This window comes from Argopecten irradians, chromosome 4 (assembly GCF_041381155.1).
Source record: "Argopecten irradians isolate NY chromosome 4, Ai_NY, whole genome shotgun sequence".
In the NCBI taxonomy this organism is placed as follows: Eukaryota; Metazoa; Mollusca; class Bivalvia; order Pectinida; family Pectinidae; genus Argopecten; species Argopecten irradians.
Genome location: NC_091137.1, coordinates 48433859 through 48459373, shown reverse-complemented (window position 1 = coordinate 48459373; position 25515 = coordinate 48433859). Strand labels below are relative to the sequence as shown.

General features: G+C 34.3%; 1 protein-coding gene across 3 annotated transcripts; it reads left to right on the top strand.

Moving 5' to 3' along the window:
* The first annotated feature begins 1958 nt into the window (after positions 1-1958).
* Positions 1959-8404, top strand: LOC138321872 (flavin-containing monooxygenase 5-like). 3 transcript variants are annotated; one of them, XM_069265878.1, is made up of 6 exons: positions 1959-2347; positions 3443-3657; positions 4214-4513; positions 4812-5366; positions 5917-6099; positions 6443-6566. In XM_069265878.1, the coding sequence occupies exons 1-6, from the start codon at positions 2239-2241 to the stop codon at positions 6443-6445; spliced, it is 1365 nt and encodes a 454-aa protein (XP_069121979.1). In that variant the 5' UTR covers positions 1959-2238; the 3' UTR covers positions 6446-6566. The 3 variants fall into 3 exon arrangements, with proteins under 3 accessions (XP_069121979.1, XP_069121977.1, XP_069121978.1); XM_069265876.1 differs by having other exon boundaries at positions 1971-2347; positions 5917-6082; positions 6443-8404; XM_069265877.1 differs by having other exon boundaries at positions 2251-2389; positions 5917-6082; positions 6443-8404.
* Positions 8405-25515: the final 17111 nt, after the last annotated feature.

The window sequence follows — 25515 nt, the reverse complement described above, 5'->3', positions numbered from 1 at the left end:
AAGCCACATTTTCAACCACAATATACCGTTATACGGCTCTTTTGATGTACATTTGGAATGTGCATCAAAGGACTAAATTCTACCTGTTTTGTTGTCTCCAGTATTGCTATATTGTATGGGATACTTCAGGGGTGGATATAATGTCAGTTATCGAGGATGACAAATCTTAGCACTTGCTGAGATAATCCCATCTCGATCACTTATTAATAGATTTTATTAATCCTTATTTGGCAGTTTCTTGTGGTAATTTACAGCTGATGGCATTTATTATCAGTTTTCTGACATATTAACAGATATGGCATTACATGAAATGAACAGACCAATTGGTTAACAGCCGTTGGCCAAATTGAATATAAAACTGCCCTCATTGTACCAAGCTGCATCACTCCTTACAATTCCTTTTTAGTGTAGATGTTATGAACAGAGTTGACCAGTGTTTTCTATCTTGTTTTCGGGGTGTTGCATTTTAAGACTTGCATAACGAGTCTTTCGGTGATAGAGTAACACTGGTTTGATTTTCATGGTAGACATGTTTTGGTAATGTGTTTACACTCCGATAGATCGAGGTTCTCCCGTTAGAGGAGGGATGACAAACATGACGTATGACTGGCAGACGACAACTGTTTTACATATCCGACACACAATGGCATATCATTTGTAGAAATTTAAGAGATTATTTCGAGCAGAAAAGTGTGAATTAGTTATATATAACAGACAGCGCTATAAGATCAGCTTCGGACAAGGACAAAGGATTTACTTAAATCATATTGATTCAAGAAGTTTTCTCTGAATATTATGGACAGATATCGATATTATTTTCAAATAGTATTTCTTTACAATGGTGGTTGATTTGTGCCATTTTCATTTATTTTTCATTTTTTTGCATTTTCGCTTTTTCCTTTTTTTGTTTTTGTTTTTGGTTTTGTGTTTTGTGTTTGTTTATTTTTTAGGAGTCTTTCGCTTTGCATTTGTTTGGTTTTTTGGTTTTTCGATTTTTGAAAAAGTGCGAAAAAGCTGGATTATAGCTTTTTCGCGAAAATAGTACAAATCAGCCACCATATAAAAACATGTGGAGTTGTATATTTGCTGATACATCCAGTTGAGCTATACAAGTCATAATGTGGTGGTTTATCTTATTTTAACTCCCAATATTTTTTTTCAAACTAAATCTGGCTTTCTTATTGACCAATTATTTTTTGCATAACACTAAAAACAATCGAGACCCGACGTAATCGTGACCTTACAATAGAGACATTGACGATGCGTATTGATTTGAAAAAAGAATCCCTTTAAAAACCAATGGAATTGTACATTAAAGCGTATGCTATTTTTTTCCAAATACACTGTAGCGTAAAATGATAATAAGCATTTTTATGTTAATATTTTTAATATCAACGGGTTATGAAAACAAATTGTTGGCCAACTTTTGTGAAATTCCGCTACGCGGATTCACACAGTTTGCAAATGAAATTGTTTACATACCCCGAAGAAATTAAAAAGAATTTGTGACAACAATGCTTAACTTAACTACTTGGTTCTTTTTTATCGTGTGTGTTGTCTATTTACGATATATCAATACTAAATAAAAAGCAAAACGAGGCCTCTTCTAGATCAATAATTTCCCTTTAAAAATAAGAAAATGGCGCCTGAGTGTTGCAAGTGTTGCAACAATATTCGAGATTGGTCGTATGTAAATACTTATACTGCATATATATATATATGATAATTGTGGTGACATTATGTCAAAGCCCCAGCATAAGTGTTACGGTAACATTATCTAAACCAACAGCAATATACAAATACTTTTATAGGCTATTTCCGGAATATTCGGTAATATATTTTTCTTGGTGGTCACGTGGCATATTTTGACCAATGAGAAGTGATAAAAATCCAAAAAATCTCATGGGATTTATTTTTCTTTTAACGTGCGATTTTTAAATCATGGAAAGGGCAATAATGGATGTGTATATACTTAAAATAAAACCATGTCTTTGCGTTATTGCACATGCATACATTGTATGTATGCAAAACGCATTTTTAAACGTGATTGTTTTGCTAGATTCACCTTTCTCCTGATTCACGTGATCAACATTAAGGTGTTTTAAAATGTCAGCCTTACTTGATAATAGGCCAAGGTCAAATGTTGACGGCAGCCGACTGATAAGGCAGAGATATTTTACTATCTGCCTACGGCAGTGTATTTTTCTTTAATAGGACACAATTTCAAAGGCATCAGAAATGAAAACAGTTGCCGTTATCGGGGCGGGTGCTAGTGGCATTGCAGCCATCAAGTGTTCTTTGGATGAAGGCTTAGAACCTACGTGTTTCGAAAGGACGGACGATATAGGTATGTCAGGGATAGACCATATGTAGCTAGCCACAGAGAAAAGTAAGTTATGACGTAGTACTAAATGTCTGCATAAATTCGTTCGTAAATAAACGTCCTTGGGAGTACTATTTTTTGTCTCATAGCTAATTAATTATGTTGATTACAAGTAGGTAATACCGTGTATAACACACTACAGTTTATGTGTTAGCTGCAATATTGTAGCTCAAAAGACTTTTAGACAGAAAATGATGTCGTCTTTAGATCTACAATTGATGCCTATTATTGCTAATGGAGCAAAGTAATGATTATGCAAACCATTATAAAACGTCTGTTTGCATTATATCGTACTTGTTTGATATCGCTTACCTACTAGGCAATAAAACTGAACCACATAAAATATCAAATTTTCATACATATGAAGGTCTTTCTGAAGGGAATTTATACGCCAAGTCCACAAATTGTGAATTTGACGTCTTGTGAGCGGTACGGTAGATATAAAGAATGGTAGTTATGTTTTGTTTTGGACAAAAATAATACGTAAATGCTTGTATACGCATAAAATAATAGGAAACCTACAAAAAAGTATATACAACTGTGCCTGAATGATTTTCGGAGGCAGTGCTCCACTACGACACATAGGGACCAATTTGTGTTCCCGGCCGAAAGGTATAGTAGGCCGGGTACGTATATTAGTTCTAGTTACCTTATCAACACAACACTTCAAAATTATTTATTATATGACGTCTTATAGTTTTTTTCTTAAATAGGTGCTCACCAAAGAAAAACACCTTATGAATAAACATTAACACGTATACTGTATTTGTTTACCTTAAAAGCCACTTGCATGAATATAACACGCTTACAGACGTGGTTAAAATATTGTAAACAACTGAAATTTGCGTGAATTTAAATTTCACGTATATTGTGGGTAAAGAAAAATTGCGTAAATAATTAACTGCGAAAATCTTTCAAAATCGGGTAAAGTAGAACCAAAAAGGTCTTCATCGCGAAAATAAATCATCGTGAAAAGGTTGTTATCCGGGAAAAAAGCGAAATTAAGCTGTGCGAATATAAGTTGGTTTAAAGTGCATTGTGTTGTTTTTTGCGGAACAGGAGGGCTATGGAATTACACGGAGTCTGTGAGAGCCGGCCAGGCATGCGTGATGAAGTCGACAGTCATCAATACCAGCAAGGAGATGATGTCATACAGCGACTTCCCAATCCCCAACGAGTACCCCATGTTCCTCCATAACACTCACGTTAAACGCTACTTCGATACCTACGTGGATCACTTCAACCTAAAGAAGCGTATAAGGTTCCAAACAGAGGTATGGTTATGATTAAAGAAGGAGACGTTGTGATATAATATTGTTATATGTACATTGTATAATTCAATTTGGGTTGTGACGAGCATTTTCATTAGCTTAAGCATTGCTTTATCATCCCATAAACGGAAACAATTGGCGTAAGCGTTTGTAACGTCGCTTCTGATAAGCTGAGATAACGACGTAATGATTTCATAAAAGAGTCCGATAATGAATTTGGAAGTTTGAAGAGATTATCTTTAGTAAATTAAATCGTAAGAATTAGTTTGTATTTTGCTTTTTATGTTATGAAGATATAACACAAAAAATCTGCACGTACTCTTAGGTTTTTGCGTTATCTCCATAACATAAAATTCAATGGAAAAAATCCTGAAATATTGACAATTTTGTATGTTTTTATGTGATGAGGTACATATAGGTTGGTATTGATCTCGAAATAAGGTACCAGTCTTGTCATATCCTTGTAAGAGTAATTGCTCTGTTTTACTGTTCAGCTATCCAATAAGCGAAATTGCTCATTCATCACGTAACCACTTTTGATATTTGTTAATATTTCCAGGTGTTGAAGATCAAACCCACAGCTGACTTTTATAAGACAGGACAATGGGATATAAAGATAAAAGACAGTAAAACCGGTAAGGAAGAAGATTTCATATTCGACGCGGTTCTTGTCTGTACTGGTCACCATGCCCATGAGAACATGCCGGATTTCCCCGGCCTAAAAGAATTCCAAGGCAAAGTCATTCACTCTCACACCTACAAGAACACCCATGGCTATGAAGGCAAATCCGTGGTAGTCATTGGTATTGGGAACTCTGGAGGCGACGCCGCTGTGGAGCTCAGCCGGGTGGCTTCCCAGGTACACTATATATTGACTAACATTTCATACTCTGATCTTGTATTTGACATTCACACTTTTACATTACATTTATGTATTCACAGACGTCTTCAATAATGAAAATAAATAGCAGTAAAATGTATTGATAATTGAAGGCCACCAAATTTGACGAAGAGCGACATTTCACAATTTCTTTCATCGTCGGAGACCCACGGATGACTGTGCTAATATAAGTGTACCATAGTGTTGTGCGATCACTCGTGGGTCTCCAGCAATGGATTTCTCTTTTCTTTTCTCAATGTTTTCTGATTGATCACAGGTGTACTTGTCGACAAGAAGAGGAAGCTGGGTATTTTCCCGTACGGGCGGATCTGGACTCCCTGTCGATATGATTGTCGTGCGGAGATGGCTCGACTCACTCCTCAACGCACTTCCGGTCAATCTGGTGAACTGGATGGCGAAGAAGTGGTTAAACGGGCGCATTGACCACAAGGCATACGCTCTTGAGCCCGAACACGGCCCGTTACAACAACATCCAACAGCAAATGACGAACTCCCTAACCGGATATCCTGCGGATCCATCGTTATCAAGCCGAATATCAAGCGGTTCACGCGGACTGGCGTCATTTTTGATGACGACAGTAAAATAGAGAACCTTGACCACGTCATACTGGCCACAGGGTATGTGTTTGGTTTTCCTTTCATCGACAAATCTGTGTTGGATGTGAAAGATAATAAGATCGAGATGTACAAGTACATTTTCCCTCCCGAGCAGTCCAGACATACCCTGGCGGTGATTGGCTGCTTCCAACCAATCGGAGCTCTTATGCCAGTCTCAGAGATGCAGTGTCGACTAGCTACACGTGTTTTCAAGGTAGGACATTAACTTTTTCTACCGATATACAATTGTTAATTTGAACTACAATTGGAAAATGAAAAGCATTTTTGTCTGTATCAGACTGTAGTAGCGTTGGAGGGTTGATTCCATTAAACGTTCAACATTCAAAAGATGAATATATAAATTATTGACATGGTTAAGTGGTAACTAAGATAGATGCAATGCCCTGATGAAATTTAGATTAATCTTTATATTATTATAAGATATTTGTACACTAAATAACGGTTTTATGATCTGTTTTCGCTTCATTGACTGTACCTTAAAATTCACACTTTATTAACCTTACTTTCATAACCAAGCTTCATTGACCTTACAAATCAATCAATCAATCAATCAATCAATCAATACAATCAATACATTCATAATCACGCGTTACTAATTTTACCGTAATAACCATGATTCATTGACCTTACCTTAATAACCATGCTTCATGGTCTTTACTTTAATAACCACGAAACATTACCTAACCTTATCTTTATAACCACGCTTCATTGCCTTCACCACGCTTCTTTGACCTTACTTACAGGGTGACGTCACCTTGCCCAGTAAGGAGGATATGTGGGAGGATATCAAAATGAAGCGAGAACAGATGGCAGCCCGCTTCGTTACGTCAAAACGACACACTATCCAGGTAGACTTCATCAACTACATGGACCAATTGGCCACTCTTAACGGCAACAGACCCAACTTCCGTAAGTATAGTCATCTGGTTGGTAAGATGTTCGGATGGTATTATGTATATGGCAAAATTACGATGTAATAACTAGTCTTATGTGCACTCACACAACACTAATGTAAATTGTAAAATATCCGAAAGTTTTTACGCATGTATGTCTATACAAGTAAAAGTGATGTCCAGAAACTGCCGCCAGTGTTACATAAAATATCACATTATACATGTGTAATTCGTAAGAGGCAGCATTGTCATCTTCGTGTAAGTTGTCGAGCAATATGAATCCAGTAAAGCATGGAAGCTAATGCTTATACATTTTGAACTCGTAAGTATTTGATGCACCGACATTTATTTAACTTTAGAGATTTTGATGTTGTAGTGAAGTTGATGGTGACTGATCCCGTCCTGGCGTTCACGTGTTTCTTTGGTCCGTGCTCCCCTTATCAGTTCCGACTTCACGGATCCCAGACCTGGCCCGGCGCTCGCAAGGCAATCATGACGCAGTGGGACAACGCCACATACGCCTTAAGGACACGCGCAACTGGGGGCATGCAAGAAAGTTCTTGGGCCATGATGTATATTTTAATGTTTGTAATGCTGATCGTTGCATATATGTTTCGATCGTGCTGCGTGCACGATTAGTAGCAAATTTGCTTCAGTGTAGCAATTTTTAGCTGACTATATGATTGGTCATGCAATTTGTGTAGTGTTTCTGTAAATAGGAATGTTCTCTTCATATGAGAATTGAAGTCTTTCTTTTGGTACATTTAAACTTTAAATGTGAATGGACTTTCAATATTTTTTACTTATAAGTAGATAATATAATAATGCAGCTTGCAGATTTCTTTTAGTTTTGCTAACCTTGGAGAGCAAAACAAATATATATGTATATATATAAATAAAATAAAATAAACCATTTTTTTTTAGATAGACTTTTCTTAAAACTAGATGACTTACATATACAAGTCTTGTGGCTTTCTATTATTTTTGCTTACCGTGGCGAGCAAAAACAAGATATGATAATAAATGCATGTGCTCGGATTTAGGATGTGCCTTTCTTATGTATCTACACGATTTAACAATAGTCTTACAGATTTCTTTCTTTTGCCAAATTTGCAAATGTAAGAAAACGAATAAGAAAATGAAATGAAATTTGCACGGATTTACAATACGCTTAACGTTATAAGTACATATGAATATTTTTTCTTTGTTTTCATACTAATTCTGGCTTTCAGATTGGCCAATACTTTTTTTGCATACCACTATGAAAAAAAGTCCAAGAATGGCGTGAAAATCCGACGTCATCGTGACGTCACAACAGAAACACTGACGTTGCGTATTGATGCGGAAAAATAATCCCTTGAAAAATTACTAGAATGGGATATTTAGATATTCTTTATTTTATCAAATAGATTATAAAATTAATCATATGCATTAATGTCACTATTTTTTTAATTTCATCGGGTTATGAAAAGAATTCACAGAAATTTAAACAAAATAAGTGACATCAAAGCTTAAATAATAAAATTTGTGGGTTTTTTTCCAGCAGCAATTTCGTTTTATTTTCCATTTCTGAAGTCACACATTAATTTGGAGATTATTCCATTTTACCAGACATAATTATCACAAAAAATTATGACGTACTACTTAAACACAATACTACAGGAAAATAGTTATAAGTCGTCGTTATGAAAACCATACAACATCATTATTTTCTGCTCAACATTCACAAATACCTAAAACATTGTTTGTTTTTTCTTCAAATTATGATCAATGTATTTGAACTATTTTTGTATATATATATTAGGCCTACAAATCGGAATTTGAAATATTCTCTAGTTCGTGCTTTTGTATGATACATGTAAAATATGACTTTTTAAATAAACAGCCAAAGACGATTTGATTTTATTATAATATTTTTAAAACAGAATTCATATAATGTACCTGATCTCATATCATCATTCTTGTATATAAAGAGGTTGTGCAATGCTTCCTATGCTATTACTAGATTCAACACCAGTATTCATGTATGTTTATTTGTTACGCAAACATTAACTTCTCTACATCTTTTCACATACAAAACTCAGCATTAAAATATCGTTCAACAAATACACGATTGGCAATATCCATCATAATTAAAAATCCAATATAAGTTATGCTACATCACTCTGCATTGTCTAGTACAATCATGGAGCTGTGTCACAAAGTTCCTGTGAATTGCCTTGTAATTGTTTATCTAGTAATCATTGTTATATAATCGTGCAACGAAACACCGCCGTCACCAATGCAACCTGTACTTTAAAATATCGATTTTTGTAAAAAAAAAAAAAAAAAAAAAGAAGGAAAACCCAAATAACGAAAATAAAAAACAGTAAAAAGCAAACTAATCTAGTCCTTTTTTACCTTGACATGTATATTGGGATTGTAAATTGTATGACTTTAAACTAGCAAATACAGTAGGAAGGCATTTCAATCATAAAAAATGTTCTTATTATATAACTTTCGAAACGCTGAACATGAAGGTCGAATTATATAACACAAAAGCCTCAGGTATATAATATACCTGCTAGAGACATTAGTCTAGCAATGTAATTTGTTATTTGGTGACAGAAATATGTGTCGAATCATGAAGATTTTTTTAGTATTTTTGTCTGAATTTACTAGACACACAACAGTAATCTCTAAGATTAGCCATTAATCAAACACATAGTTTTGTTCTTAAGAACCTTTGTACAAAAGAGGTGATTGAGTGGCCTGAAACATATCACTAGTATAAATGGATAATAATACCTACACTACAATATAAGTACTGAGCAAACACATTTTAATCTCACCTGTTTACCACGTAAGGCATGCATTACATAACATGGATAGACTGCCATTGATCATCGATATTTTAAAACTTCAATAGATAAGATATGTTTATGTTGATGCTATTTGATTTTTTCCATTTCTGTCCAAAGATAGTTGTTACTGTGGGATGGTTCAGTGTAACGTATTGAATAATAGTCTCGTATGAAAACACGCACCAATGGCTGTACCTGTATCATGGACCGATTTTTGTTCCCTACTGGTAAATGTTTTTTAATTATATTATATTAACTGCATCATATCAAATTTACTCATTATCAACGGAGTACAATTAATGAATTCCGACAGGACAATCAAAGCTAGACATTCTAGATATCACATACTGTATATAATACATTTTGATTTAGTAATTAAATGATATCTCCGCAGCAGAAGTGACAAAAAATGACAATTTTATGACTCGTTCCCTATCCAGGCCTCGAACTCACGATCTACAGGTACTCAATCGCCTATATATATAGCTTGCCAATATATACCAGTGGCTTACATAGCTGATTATACTTATTATTCCGTGAACATAATGCGGTCGTTCTTAAAGTGGTTTATTGAATTTTTTAGTTTTCCTAATCAGCTATTACCTAAAAAACAATTAAGATATAAGTTCGCGTTTATTTATTTCAAATGAGAAAAAGGAGAAAAATACAACATCCTACAAAACATTATAATTATAATATGTGCATTATAAGCATGTATTGTCATATTGTTTTACCAGTGTGGGACCGCAACGGCCGATCGCGCGTGAGTCAGATGGTTACATGTATACACAGGCATAATATTTCAGGTCAGTTCAGGCCAATGCCAGGTGACATTTCTCAGTACAAAGTCCTGTCCTGAAATTTACCTAGAATTGACCTAAATTTTACATGAATTTTTTTAGATCAATTTCATGTGAATTCAAGTCAATTTCAGGTTGAATTGACCTTAATTTCAGGTCCAGTTCATGTCAAGATTTTTTTCACGTCAAAATGACCTGAAGATATATTGTCTGTACAATCCGACCTCCACATCGAACTCCGAATCCTACTGCAATTTGCCAATGCAACTATATGCAATAATTATATATATGTCACGTATTTTACAACAATTGTTCTACATTATATTTGAGTTGCTTCCCTTGGAACATATGACAAGATTTGAAACAGAGAGTGATGACATTCTATGTGTGTAATACATTTATAGTGTTAGAATAATTCAAATGCATTATATTTGTCTAAACCATTATATCAAGGTCCTTGATTTTGTTTGTATACAATTGTTACACTTAATTATCTTTCGTAACAAATATACATGCGGAATACTACACATCACAAGCTTTTTCTATAATCTATTCTGTAGTATCGTAAGGTAACTAACAGCATCACCATCATTATCTTATAAATAATAAGTCTGACATATTTTTTATCTTCTATTTTCCAAACAATGTTTTAACAAAAACTACATTTGCCACATATACATGCACATTACTCTAATTTACTTTCATTCTGGCATTTTCCTCTCATACACTAGAAGAAATAACGAAGCATAATTGTGCCTTGCGGGTTTTGTTTAAGCCAGGTGAATAGAAAAGAATTTAATTGCTATTTTGAAAACGTGGATGAAAAGGAAAGAAAAAGAGACAGAAATGGATGTTAGTTCACAGATCTATACAAATGTATACACAGAAAATAGATATCAGTTCACAGATAGATCAATACAAATGTATACATAGTGCAAGCATGACATGGAAAAACATGTATAAAATAGCTATTTCATTTCAATTTTAAATGTGGACAAACTGTCAGGGGTTTGCAAGTTCCACTAGTTTTAACCATTTTTGCCAATCTTTATTGAATCTATTTTTTTCCTTCTTTACCAAAAGGTATATACTTTGAAACATAGTAATACTCTTCTATAGAGTTTTAAAAAAAGCTGTCACATTTAATGACATATAAAATGTTTGTGTATTCAAATTAACAAAAAACACCATCATAGAATATGACAAAGCATAATTGCATCTTGGCGGGTTTTGGTGAAGCCAGGAGGATAGAATTAAATAGTTATTTTGGAAACATGGAATCACGTATGCGTTTCATTATCTTCATTTTTGACGGAAACGTGAATCAAAGATCTCTAAATCTTTTGTCATGTGGATCAAATTCAAAATATGCTTTAAAAAGAAAATCATAATTCCGACAAAAATCGTTCAGTATATTGAAACAATGCAATGTTAATATGATATCTTATTCATGATATATATTATATGAAAACCTGGTACTCCTGAACTAAAAAAGGTCTATGTCTCTGCTTCACCACTTGCTCGTCATATATAGGAAATGTAGATACTTATTTCTATAAAAGATACACTATGTAACAAGTATATCAAATATTGTGAAAACAATCCAAACAAAACGTACATTTAACCCTAACATGTTTATCATTTGGATAATACCACATTGCAGTAAACATGGAGAAAGACAGTACAATAATAGGTAAAAGCACTGCCTTCCTCCATATTAAATACATTAAATATTTCTTGTCTCCAGATCACCTTTCACATTTTAATCGTTTCACCGTAGGATGTTATTATTGTATGTCGTAAAGTTTATCCTCCTGACCATCCAGTGTTAGTTACTGTGAGTTCTTGCCATTCTACATGTTTAATAAGAGTGAATTTCCCTGCCGAATGCTTATGGCGTGCTTCTACATGGGTCTGTCGTCTATTGCTCAATGACCGTTAAAATTGTAAAATATTTATGGATTGATCTTTATACTGACTGAATATACGGCAGTATAAACGCAGTTAGAAACGAATATATTCTATATAACGCTGTTCATACAACCGTATACGCAGTCATAATGATGATCAATCCATACATTTACATTCTTGCTTTATTTTAGACAGAATAAAACTGTTATTACAGTCACCGTGGTTGCTAGGGACATTATACTGCCTATATGGTAATGTATAGGCAATCAGGCTTTATAAAGCCAAAAAAGAGAAAACTCTTGATAGTCCTTCTTAATTTGTCAATAATAACCGGTTGTCCGCAAATGACCAGTGGATATCAGGTTTGGCTGGAACTGTAAGATTCTCAGAGCCTTTTCCTTTCGTGAATTCCAACATCCTATTTAACGGCGATTTAATCATATTATCACATCCATGAAGGTCTAGGTGGTTGATCGGAGACTGACACAAGAAATTGTCAAAGACTGAATTCTCCCTTTTCATAAATTTTGATATAGATTTCTAAATCATCCAGCGTAATTTAGATAAAGATAGATGAATATTAGGTGACTTGTAACAGTTTGTTTAGAGATAATGCCCATACGATCCCTCTCTCTCTCCATCTCTCTGGATCGGTTGAGAGACGGATAATCTCTCCTTGTCTGCCATGTGTTTCTCCAACTACATGCTTTACGGCGGCTCTGACCCTAATGCCAAAGGAACTACGAAACAATGATGATTGGAATAGACAATGGAGAATTATTTTGCGGGCGCCGAATTAAATATTTATGCTTATCCTCAGCAACACGAATGCAAAGCACGCAGGACAGCGCGTAAAATCATCGTGCCCAACACGCAACAAGTATCGAACAGACCAAGATACCCGGGGGCTGCTGAATGCGATGTTATATACGATGCAAGTTGGTCATATGCACGCAACCCCGGACAGGCAACTATCACATTTATAACATGAAGAAACACACTTGCGGACAGCCAACAGTCAACTGTACATAGTCAAATGCACCGCTAGTCGTCAACAATCGCCCCTTCACACGCAACAGCTAGATGGTGTCTGGGAATTAGGGAGACAACAAGTTATCAAACCACAAAACAATGAGAGAAATATTTGTCATTTGTCTGTTTCCACTGGTTAATATAATTAGTTTTTACACTTCACTGCAGAGAATATAGACAATACCATGACTGCGTTGGTAATATTGACTAAGTCGATGGTATTACCCAATTTTTACCCATCATTCACTGATTTGTCACCGGTGTAAGCCGCGAGAGATTTCTCCATAAACCCCTAGGGTATGACAGATTGCGCGCTTACAATGTACCTGTTTCTGTAAAATAATTATTGGCCTACGTGACGTCATGACTTCATGCGGTGTAACGCATGTTGACGGAACCACATCTATGTCGCGGTGAAAACGTTTGTTTTTTGGCTATCTAATTTTTGTAATGGAAAAAAAATCATTTTCTACCTGTGACAACGAAATCACAAGCATCGCGTTGGACGTTCATGAATTACCCCATTGAGTTGTGATTTCGTTGTCACACCCTCTAGGTAGAAAATCTATTGGGCAATACGCTATGCAGTGTCTATGATTATAAGCCTCCTTCCTATAGAATAACAGAATGGTACACGATTGAAAAACAAACATCTTTTGAACTAAACACACAAACAAAATGTCTAGTGATGAAAGTGAAATGAAAGCAATTAATTCTATTTTAAGCATTACAAAAATTATTTGAATGGATGTAAGAATAAAAATTTGAATCTTTTGTTAAATGACAATCACAAAGAATAAGTTTTCAAAATTACCTTATTGCATATATCTAAAATTACAAGTATTTACAACAATTGTGTCCCATCCACATATAGATAACACCTAGATATTGCCCATTAATTTTCATAATGATTTAGGCAATCAACTCACTCAGTTTCAAGACACACTTTTTCTGTTTTGAAATAAAGGTTGGTGCCTTCAAAATAATAAAATAAAATGATTTCAAGAAACGTTCTGATCTTAAGCTCCCTAGATGGCAGTACATATATGGTATCGATTATAGCAGATTGCATATCATATGTATATTTATTCAAAATGGTTAGTGCAAATATCGACTGCTCAAAACTATATGATCCTTTTGAAGTTTATGCCAGTGTTCATATATGTATATCTTTGTTAGAAAATACTTATTACTGAAATTTCGCTAAAATTAATCGGCGTGAAATTCGGTCACCAACGTTCCGAATAGATCCTTCATATTGAGATATACATTGTGACTAGTTTCATTAAGACAGAGTGAAGAAAAAAATGTAAATATGAAGTTATATTTATTCTATGATAAGAAACGGTTGATTTCTGGATACCAGATGACATCAATACAATATCTGATGACGACACACACACACATCATACTCCACCGGCCATGTTAACGATCCGGGCTATGTCTCCTCGAACCGACCGTGGCCGCCATGACAGATATCCGATTGACGCCAACTGAAGAGAACATTCTGTATTCATCAGACTAATACATTAGTTCATGCAGAAACCAGTCATCCTCAATGAGTACACAAGATTATATTGCCCAATTCAATCCACTTGGAGACCAAAAATATAAAATCCTGACAGCAAACCAAGTGTTAAATTAAATTTCTTTCCGTCTGAGTTGATCGATTCATATTTTGGACAAACACTTTACGAAGGAAATGGACGATGAACATAGGTGGTCGATTGAAGAGTATTCTCCCCTGAAGACTTTCTTGCAAGCTCAATCTACAAGATAAGTAAGATCTTAAATATCACGTGATATCGAAAATAGAAGCGCATTTATTTAGGCATGTTCCTATTGAATGGTGTTTTTTAGTCCTCATTTTAATCATAAACATATACAATATTGAGGGTCAGTCTTTGTGATACAGATTCCATATTTAGCATTAACAAAGTAGCAGTTCAATGTTAAAAAAATATAAAAAAAACACACAAAAATACTATGCAATGTATTTTCCAGTAGTGCCACTTTTGAATGGTTTGTAAACCAATTATCAACTCAACATGCTATTCAATGTACATGCTTCTATTGTTTTATAAATGCTCTATTGAATATCACTGTCAAATGTTTGGATGGCTAGTTTACTAAACGCACATAAATTACGGAATTGTCTATCGAAGCGTATGGATATTTCGGTAACATTTTTCCCTCCGTTACCCATACGACGTCTGTGATCTGGGCTAACGAGACGTGAAATGGGGTTGGTATCCATGACTGAATGTTCCAATATAGCGTCTCTGATTTGGCACCATTGCTGGGACATTGTCTGAGAAAAGTCACTGTTCAATACTAGGGAGATTGGTGTAGGCAGAAGGCAGTGTAGTGGGTGAAGCCGACATCATATTTTTTAACATTGAAAATAGAACTTTCACCTCAAAATAATTCACAATATACGAAATTGGTATATGATATACATGTGTTATTAAAGTAAGAAAGCATTGAACAAGTAAAAATACACATTTTTTTGTGATATGTATTTCATGTTAGTTTTTTTTAATTAAATCATGGTATAATACTGACATCTAGTATTATCTTTGTTTATCTTGAAAGTTTTTTTTTTTTTGTATTTTGTTTTTTATTTTTGAAGAGATTTTACATGGGTACAAAAAACATTTTTATATGATATTCAATATTCATTATTTGAATCTTGATATTCATCTATAAACTTTGAATTTCTCTAATACTGTAAACCACGTTATTTACACGGGTTTATCTTGAAAGTTGCAATTCATTCATAGAGGTTCGACTTACCTCCGGAATTTATCGGGTTCGGTAGTATAATTGTTAATAGCAAATAAAGCCAGCATGCTGTTAAATCGAATGTATAACAGAAGGCATCATTAAGAAATATAATCATAAGAATTAAACAATTGTATGAAGATATACGGCTTCCATTCCATTCGGTTAGATACTTTTTGAAGTTCACTATAAGTTTGATATAAAGACGATCCTAGATTCATTCAAGTTAATGTAGTCTTCCTATAGTCTTTGCATCAATAAAGAAGTGTAGCTTAATTACAAGTTTTCTAACGACGTATTTTATAACTATTATCATTTAATAAAAGCGCAATGGCACGGGCATGTGTGTGTTCATAAAATAAGTTATATATGTATATTTGAAACAACCAGACAATCTACATTTCTCCTGACTGAGAGATTCATGTGTTCAACATTTTTATTTGATATATTTTCACAAAAAGGAAATAGTTTGAACATAATACGTATGAAATTTTATCGTAGCTTCATTACTACACTCATCCTCGATACTCCAGGGGTTCCGATCACTTACGATCTCTACACCCCTGGACTATCTCATAGTGAAATGGAAGGCAGCTCAGCGGAAAACTTTTGACCAATCACAGGCTAGCAAAGATTTTCTTTGAAGACAACAGAGAGAGCGACGCCTAACATCAAAGCCACACAGTCAACCAAAGTGTACCATTATACCGCTCTTTTGATGTACATCAAATTATTAAGTTACATGTTCTATTCTGTTGACTCCAGTTTTACTCTGAGATAGTCTAGGGGTGTAGAGATCGTAACCCCTGGAATATAGAGGATGTACTACACTATTCATAATGCATATCAATTTCTTTCCATATATTTATTTCATTTGATATACATTTGCAATTCATATTTACACATACATATGACCCCCTTATAATATCATTTAGTTCATGATAGGCTCTCCATTGGTTTGGTTTGTTTATATTCTCCATCTGACAAGAATTCATTCGAACGATTTCCATGTAAAAACAACATTGATATTGAAAAATTAGTGCCGCTATCGCATTCACCACGCTATCCATTTATTTACCACGCGTTAAATATAAACGTGGACATTCTAATATAAAATGAACAAAATATCGCTACTTGTTTTACCACAATGTTTACACTATGAGACTTCATTTACAAATGATATTATCAGGCAGAAATATCATTTAAGTACTAGAAGTATTGCCACACAAAAATTGACAAAGCTAAGTTACGAAAAGTAAAAATTAAAAGCGAAAAAAAAGACTAGGTCATATTTCGTATTATTGTGAAACGTTTCTCCTCGAAACTAATTTTAGCTGATAATCTACGCCTCGGTTCACCAAAACTATGGCCCAAATCCTCTTTTGACTCTAGCATTAAAGTATCCGAACTACACATGGCAACTAAGTGAAATGATCAAGCTCAGCTATCGTCATTAAAAAGAAAATTATGTAACAAATTAACCGATAATATAACTGTTCATTTTCTTATACAGTGCTACTGTCTATTCGAAAAACGAGATAAAATGCTAGAATTTCTGGTAAACTACTTGGATGTTTATGAATACGTCAAATTTGACAATAGAAATGTTTCTTTCTACTCGGCAGTAAACAAGACATTTTACTTGACGATGAACGATGGCAAGTTGTAATGATAACTGTCTCAGATTTTATACATAGAATGATTCAAGATATGAAATGTTTAATTAATTTGTAAATAACTTCTGACATGAAATGACCATGTAAATCTCTTTAAGAGGAAATAAAGATTGTCTGTCTGTCTGTCAGATTTAATTTACAAATGATATTATCAGGCAGAAATATCATTTAAGTACTAGAAGTATTGCCACACAAAAATTGACAAAGCTAAGTTACGAAAAGTAAAAATTAAAAGCGAAAAAAAAGACTAGGTCATATTTCGTATTATTGTGAAACGTTTCTCCTCGAAACTAATTTTAGCTTAATCATGTCTTAACAAATTGCAATTCCTCCGTCAATGGATTTTTTTTTTCATTTGGACATCGATATAACATCGTAAAGGATTTATTAGAAAAGTAGCATGCCTTTTACAATCTATATTATTTGATGAAGTCATAATAGTGGTATTTCCCTGTGAGAAAAATATTCCATTATAAACAATAATGTAAGTGATTCACATTGCTTCACTGTTTCCAATTCACTTGAAGTAGAACAGTTTAATTCCATCCTGGATCCTCCAGAACTTACAATTACTGATGTTATATGCACCCTGAAAAACTGAAGGCTCTGTGGGCGACACTAGATGAAACAGGTAGTTTGGTCTTTAGATGTACATCCAAATAACGATACACGGTAGTTGACTGTGTGGCTTTGAAGTTGGGCGTCGCTGTCTCAAATATCTTCAAAGAGAGTCTCTTCAGGTCTGTAATTTGTCAGTTGTTTTCTGCAATTTTTTTTCGGTTTTGTTATGAAATATTCCGAGGGTGGACATAACGACAGTGGTAGCAACTCCTGGAGTATCGAGTATGTTAATTCCTGTAGTTATATTTCTCTGCCTTTCACATTCAAAACCTAAACGTTTTGTGTTATTCGAAATCGGTATCACAACGCCTACCAGTCAAGGTAGATATTTTCCATCGCACTGACGCCTTCGCTTTGCTGGCCAACTGTTGTTAGGTTTTGATGATATTGTAAACGTTATACCAGGCAGGTACAATATATGCATGGCTTTGTAACTTTCCATAGTTGAATTGTTCAGCATACTTAGATATGACCCTATGAAGTAATACCCTAAAGTTGATAATTCCATCCATTTAGGTGAGAACGAACATTCCGTTTGAATTGCTTGTCCGTGTAAGTAAAACGAACGTCCTGTTTAAATTGCTTGCCCGTGAATGTGAAAAAGAATCCCCCCTTTTATTTCGAACCCTCTTTTAATTACTATAATAGTCTGTTTTATGGTGACGTTGCATTGGCACAGATTTGTAAATGTGTATTTATAAATGTATTCAAATGCTATACTCTTTATTTTAGGATTTGTTCCTCTCAGAAATAATAACGCTAATTATATCTTCCAATGACAGGAGATATATACCACAAACAACAGACCTATTGCTCGTGTAAGCTCGTGCATCTTTTTTTCTTACAACTTAACATTGATGGTCATGACATAGTAACCAAGAATAAATGTCATTAGAAGTTACCCGCTCATAGTTTTAAATAACATAAAATGTTACGCTGGTGAAAGATATCTTAACTGTCAGCGCTTAAAACATTTATATATGCTTTGTGAATGATTTATTACATGTCACAATGGTAGCATGAAACATTTTCGTTAAATATGTAAACTCATCCAAAATCTTATGCGCTTGAAAAACGACTGCCTGGCGGGATTTGCAGGAAAACAGATGCATTTATTGTCGACGGTCGTCTGCTCCCGCAATTCTATTTTTCGGCACACTATCATAGGGAAGGGAGAAAACGTGGTGCCTGAGAATGTTTGTATCGATTGAAAGCACGGACGACAGGGGCCACTATCTATCTCGCGCTTTTCAATTGTCACATTCGACAGGACTCATCACCTTATCTGCTATTTCGGTAGACCTGTCCCGAAACTTTTAACACTTTCGCTTGGATTTTCTTACAAAGCAAACCCATTTTATAGACCCTTTATTTTACGACGGTTGGCGACAAATATACCCACGTCTGTACATTGATTTAAGGTTTCAAAGACAATCTGTAGAATGATTGGTCTCTGAAGAATTGATTTCCAAAATAAAATTTATCACTGTACAAGCAAACGCGCCAAAGCTTCATCTTTGAATCAGTTTGCGCATCACGTGACGTAATCAGATGAATATGTTTTTCACGGTCAGCTGACCATAGTACAAGTGTAACGTGTAGTAAAACAAGCGACGCCGTTGAAAGGCTCTTATCATTTACGGAGGTCCCATGGGACAAACATATTTCAATGTTTCAAGTTTAAATGCAAGAGCAAACTAGAGTAGGATTTAATAGTGATGTACATTGAAGTGTATCACAGCGACTTTTAGTGTTTTCATGGAAAACGGATCTATGTCCTTTATTTGTTGAGTAAATATTTTGTTTGAGATGAATCTATGTATCTACTCCATGAAGGAATATGGACTCCATTGGGAAGAGCAGTGATTTCTTTGTTAATGACATGTTAACATACATGTACTTGATGCATGTATTTGAAATTATAGATGTTTGCTGAATAGCTAACACATACTAAAAAATAGAAATATCCTTTTCAATTTAATTACTACATGCAGATAATTTCTCATCAAATTTGCAGAGGTGTTATCCCGAGGAGAAAGACAATCGGCAGCGGCCAATACCTGTCCTTCTAATGTACTTCCGCATGCTGCATACGAGTTGCCTTCAGGAGGACGAACCCGTAAAACTGTAACGGCTTATGAAACAAAACAATAAAACCGTTTTATCGATTTTAATAAATATCGTTAACAGTGTGCAAAATAAATAAACAATTTCGTACACTGTTTGATAAACAAATAAATAATACCGTCTACAGTGTGATAAACAAATAAACAATACCGTCAACAGTGTGATAAATAAGTAAACAATACCGTACACTGTTTGATAAACAAATAAACAATACCGTACACTGTTTGATAAACAAATAAACAATACCGTCTACAGTGTGATAAACAAATAAACAATACCGTACACTGTTTGATAAATAAATAAACAATACCGTACACTGTTTGATAAACAAATAAACAATACCGTACACTGTTTGATAAACAAATAAACAATACCGTCTACAGTGTGATAAACAAATAAACAATACCGTACACTGTTTGATAAATAAATAAACAATACCGTACACTGTTTGATAAACAAATAAACAATACCGTACACTGTTTGATAAACAAATAAACAATACCGTACACTGTTTGATAAATAAATAAACAATACCGTACACAATGTGATAAACAAATAAACAATACCGTACACAGCGTGCTAATCAAATACACAGTACCGTACACTGTTTGATAAACAAATAAACAATACCGTACACAATGTGATAAACAAATAAACAATATCGTCAACAGTGTATTAAATTAATAAACAATACCGTACACTGTTTGATAATCAAATAAACAATACCGTACACAATGTGATAAACAAATAAACAATACCGTCAACAGTGTGATAAACAAATAAACAATACCGTACACAGTGTGATAAACAAATAAACAATACCGTCAACAGTGTGATAAACAAATAAACAATATCGTCAACAGTGTGATAAACAGATAAACAATACCGTACACAGCGTGCTATAATCAAATACACAGTACCGTACACTGTTTGATAAACAAATAAACAATACCGTACACTGTTTGATAAACAAATAAACAATACCGTCAACAGTGTGATAAACAAATAAACAATATCGTCAACAGTGTGATAAACAAATAAACAATATCGTCAACAGTGTGATAAACAAATAAACAATACCGTACACAGCGTGCTATAATCAAATACACAGTACCGTACACTGTTTGATAAACAAATAAACAATACCGTACACAATGTGATAAACAAATAAACAATATCGTCAACAGTATGAACAGTATAAACAGAAAAACAATACCGTACACAGCGTGCTAATCAAATACACAGTACCGTACACAATGTGATAAACAAATACACAATACCGTACACAGCGTGCTAATCAAAAACACAATACCGTACACAGCGTGCTAATCAAATACACAACACCGTACACAGTGTGATAAACAAATACACAATACCGTACACAGCGTGCTAATCAAATACACAATACCGTACACAGTGTGATAAACAAATACACAATACCGTACACAGCGTGCTAATCAAATACACAATACCATACACAGCGTGCTAATCAAATACACATTACCGCACACAGTGTGATAAACAAATAAATAATACCGTGCACAGCGTGCTAATCAAATACACAATACTATATATTGTGTGATAAACAAATACACAGTACCGTACACAGCATGCTAATCAAATAAACAATCCATACACAGCGTGCTAATCAAATACACAATTCCGTACACAGTGTGATAAAGAAATACACAATACCGTACACAGTGTGCTAATCAAATACATAATACCGTACACAGTGTGATAAACAAATACACAATACCGTGGACAGCATGCTAATCAAATACACAATACCATACACAGCGTGCTAATCAAATACACAATACCGTACACAGCTACTTATCAAATACACAATACCGTACACAGTGTGATAAACAAATACACAATTCCGTACACAGTGTGCTAATTAAATACACAATACTGTACACAGCGTGCTAATCAAATACACAATACCGTACACAGCATGCTTATCAAATACACAATACCGTACACAATGTGATAAACAAATAAACAATATCGTCAACAGTGTGATAAACAGAAAAACAATACCGTACACTGTTTGATAAACAAATAAACAATACCGTCTACAGTGTGATAAACAGAAAAACAATATCGTCAACAGTGTGATAAACAGATAAACAATACCGTACACAGCGTGCTATAATCAAATACACAGTACCGTACACTGTTTGATAAACAAATAAACAATACCGTACACTGTTTGATAAAAAAAATAAACAATACCGTCTACAGTGTGATAAACAAATAAACAATATCGTCAACAGTGTGATAAACAGAAAAACAATACCGTACCGGCGTACTAATCAAATACACAATACCGTACACAGCGTGCTATAATCAAATACACAGTACCGTACACTGTTTGATAAACAAATAAACAATACCGTACACAATGTGATAAACAAATAAACAATATCGTCAACAGTATGAACAGTATAAACAGAAAAACAATACCGTACACAGCGTGCTAATCAAATACACAGTACCGTACACAATGTGATAAACAAATACACAATACCGTACACAGCGTGCTAATCAAAAACACAATACCGTACACTGTTTGATAATCAAATACACAACACCGTACACAGTGTGATAAACAAATACACAATACCGTACACAGCGTGCTAATCAAATGCACAATACCGTACACAGCGTGCTAATCAAATACACAATACCGTACACAGCGTGCTAATCAAATACACAATACCATACACAGCGTGCTAATCAAATACACATTACCGCACACAGTGTGATAAACAAATAAATAATACCGTGCACAGCGTGCTAATCAAATACACAATACTATACATTGTGTGATAAACAAATACAAAGTACCGTACACAGCATGCTAATCAAATAAACAATACCATACACAGCGTGCTAATCAAATACACAATTCCGTACACAGTGTGATAAAGAAATACACAATACCGTACACAGTGTGCTAATCAAATACACAATACCGTACACAGTGTGATAAACAAATACACAATACCGTGGACAGCATGCTAATCAAATACACAATACCATACACAGCGTGCTAATCAAATACACAATACCGTACACAGCATGCTTATCAAATACACAATACCGTACACAGTGTGATAAACAAATTCACAATACCGTACACAGTGTGCTAATCAAATACACAATACTGTACACTGTGTGATAAACAAATACACAATACTGTGGACAGCATGCTAATCAAATACAAAATACCATACACAGCGTGCTAATCAAATACACAATACCGTACACAGTGCGATAAACAAATACACAATACCGTACACAGTGTGCTTATCAAATACACAATACCGTACACAGTGTGATAAACAAATACACAATACCGTGGACAGCATGCTAATCAGATACACAGTATCGTACACAGCGTGCTAATCAAATACACAATACCGTTCATAGTGTGCTAATCAAATACCAATACCGTACACAGTGTGATAAACAAATAAGCAATAGCGTACACAGTGTGATAAATTGATAAACAATACAGCACACATTGTAATAAACAAATACACCGTACACTGTATGATACACAAATAAACAATACCGTACACAGTTTGATAAACAAATAAACAATATCGTATACGAGTTGCCTTCAGGAGGACGAACCCGTAAAACTGTAACGGCTTATGCAAACAAAACAATAAAACCGTTTTATCGACATAAAATAAATATCGTTAACAGTGTGCAAAATAAATAAACAATTTCGTACATAGTGTGATAAACAAATAAACAATACCGTCTACAGTGTGATAAACAAATAAACAATACCGTCAACAGTGTGATAAATAAATAAACAATACCGTACACTGTTTGATAAACAAATAAACAATACCGTACACTGTTTGATAAACAAATAAACAATACCGTCTACAGTGTGATAAACAAATAAACAATACCGTACACTGTTTGATAAATAAATAAACAATACCGTACACTGTTTGATAAACAAATAAACAATACCGTACACTGTTTGATAAACAAATAAACAATACCGTACACAGTGTGATAATCAAATACACAATACCGTACACAGTGTGATAAACAAATAAGCAATACCGTACACAGTGTGATAAACAAATAAGCAATACCGTACACAGTGTGATAAACAAATAAGCAATAGCGTACACAGTGTGATAAATTGATAAACAATACAGCACACATTGTAATAAACAAATACACCGTACACTGTATGATACACAAATAAACAATACCGTACACAGTTTGATAAACAAATAAACAATATCGTACACAGTTTGATAAACAAATAAACAAGACTGTACACAGTGTCATAAACAAATACATAATACCGTACACAGTTTGATAAATTGAAAAACAATACCGTTCACAATAATTTATAATTTTGTAAGAACTAAGTGTAATTTAACACGAGTGGTGATAAACCATAACTTTATCATATTTTACAACTAGAAATACTGTGATAGTGCTGTAGCAAATGAATTTGTTCATGTCGTTTTACGGTAACTAAAATAATCGGAGACTTCATGTTGCAACAATACTTTTTGGTCGTAGCTTGACAGGACAGCGTATTTCTTAATCACATTTTCATACATATTTCATAACTTCAATATTGAAGCCTGCTCAAAGCACATGTCTTGTGACGCATACGTCTTGAATGTTACGGACGAAGGCCAGTTTAACACATTCTAAAGGCGGCGATTTCAGTTCATAGTGTCATTTCCCGCCGCTATGATCTTTATCTAGTGGTCTGATGCACACCCATAGCCATTCATATTTAAACACTAATTGTTCTCCGTTAAACCATGCTGATATATATGTACGAGAGAAATGTCAAGAATTCGAATGACCCGTATCAAAACAGGAAATATATGATATTGTGCATACCGTTAGCCAGTTATTTTCGCGGGGATGATATTTTCGCGATTTCTTTGGACAATGATACTTATGTATGATCGTTAAAATTTGATCCCCGAAATATTGAGGAATGGTTGGATGATATCTACCTTTAAAATCCATATCGCGACAATTGAAAATCTCTAACATACGATTTTCTCTTTTTAAGACCAAATCGCGAAAATTTTGGTCTGCAAAAATAACCGTTTACCCAGTACTTTATATTTCGTTATTTTATCTATGAGTTTTGTAAGATGATATTTTATGTTATATGGATCAGCACAATATTTACCTCCACAGAAATTACAAAATCTTAAAGGCCCACTACCTTTCCGAAACGGCTTTAAATTTTTAAGATGGGAATGCAAAACGTGATTGATAATTTTGTAGAGTCTCAAAAATCATTAACTTAAAGTTAATACCACAAGTATCATCACCTTCTGAACAATTTAATTAAAATAAATAAACTGTTATTTTTATAACACGGGTCGTCCTATGTTTCCCGCCGTCGTCCAAATTACCGCGCGGTAGTTGACTATCACTGCGCCAGACGGCAAAACTGCGAAAGGACTCTATACTGTAATCATGAATTACGCAAGAAATCGTTTGTGCATATATTTGATGTTTTAACCTCATCTTAGGCAATCGGTATATATTTTCTGATGTTATTTATGTTTTAAAGGAACCTTTATGGTTTCTTCCGGAAAGGTAGTGGGCATTTAAACAAAGTACACGGTGTGA

Bases quoted from the DNA above. Each gene is read 5' to 3' on its own strand.
- LOC138321872 (XM_069265876.1), top strand. From the start codon at position 2,239: ATGAAAACAGTTGCCGTTATCGGGGCGGGTGCTAGTGGCATTGCAGCC. The intron at 3,658-4,213 runs GTATGGTTATGA...TAATATTTCCAG, and splicing joins GTATAAGGTTCCAAACAGAG to GTGTTGAAGATCAAACCCAC. The intron at 5,367-5,916 runs GTAGGACATTAA...CCTTACTTACAG, and splicing joins TAGCTACACGTGTTTTCAAG to GGTGACGTCACCTTGCCCAG.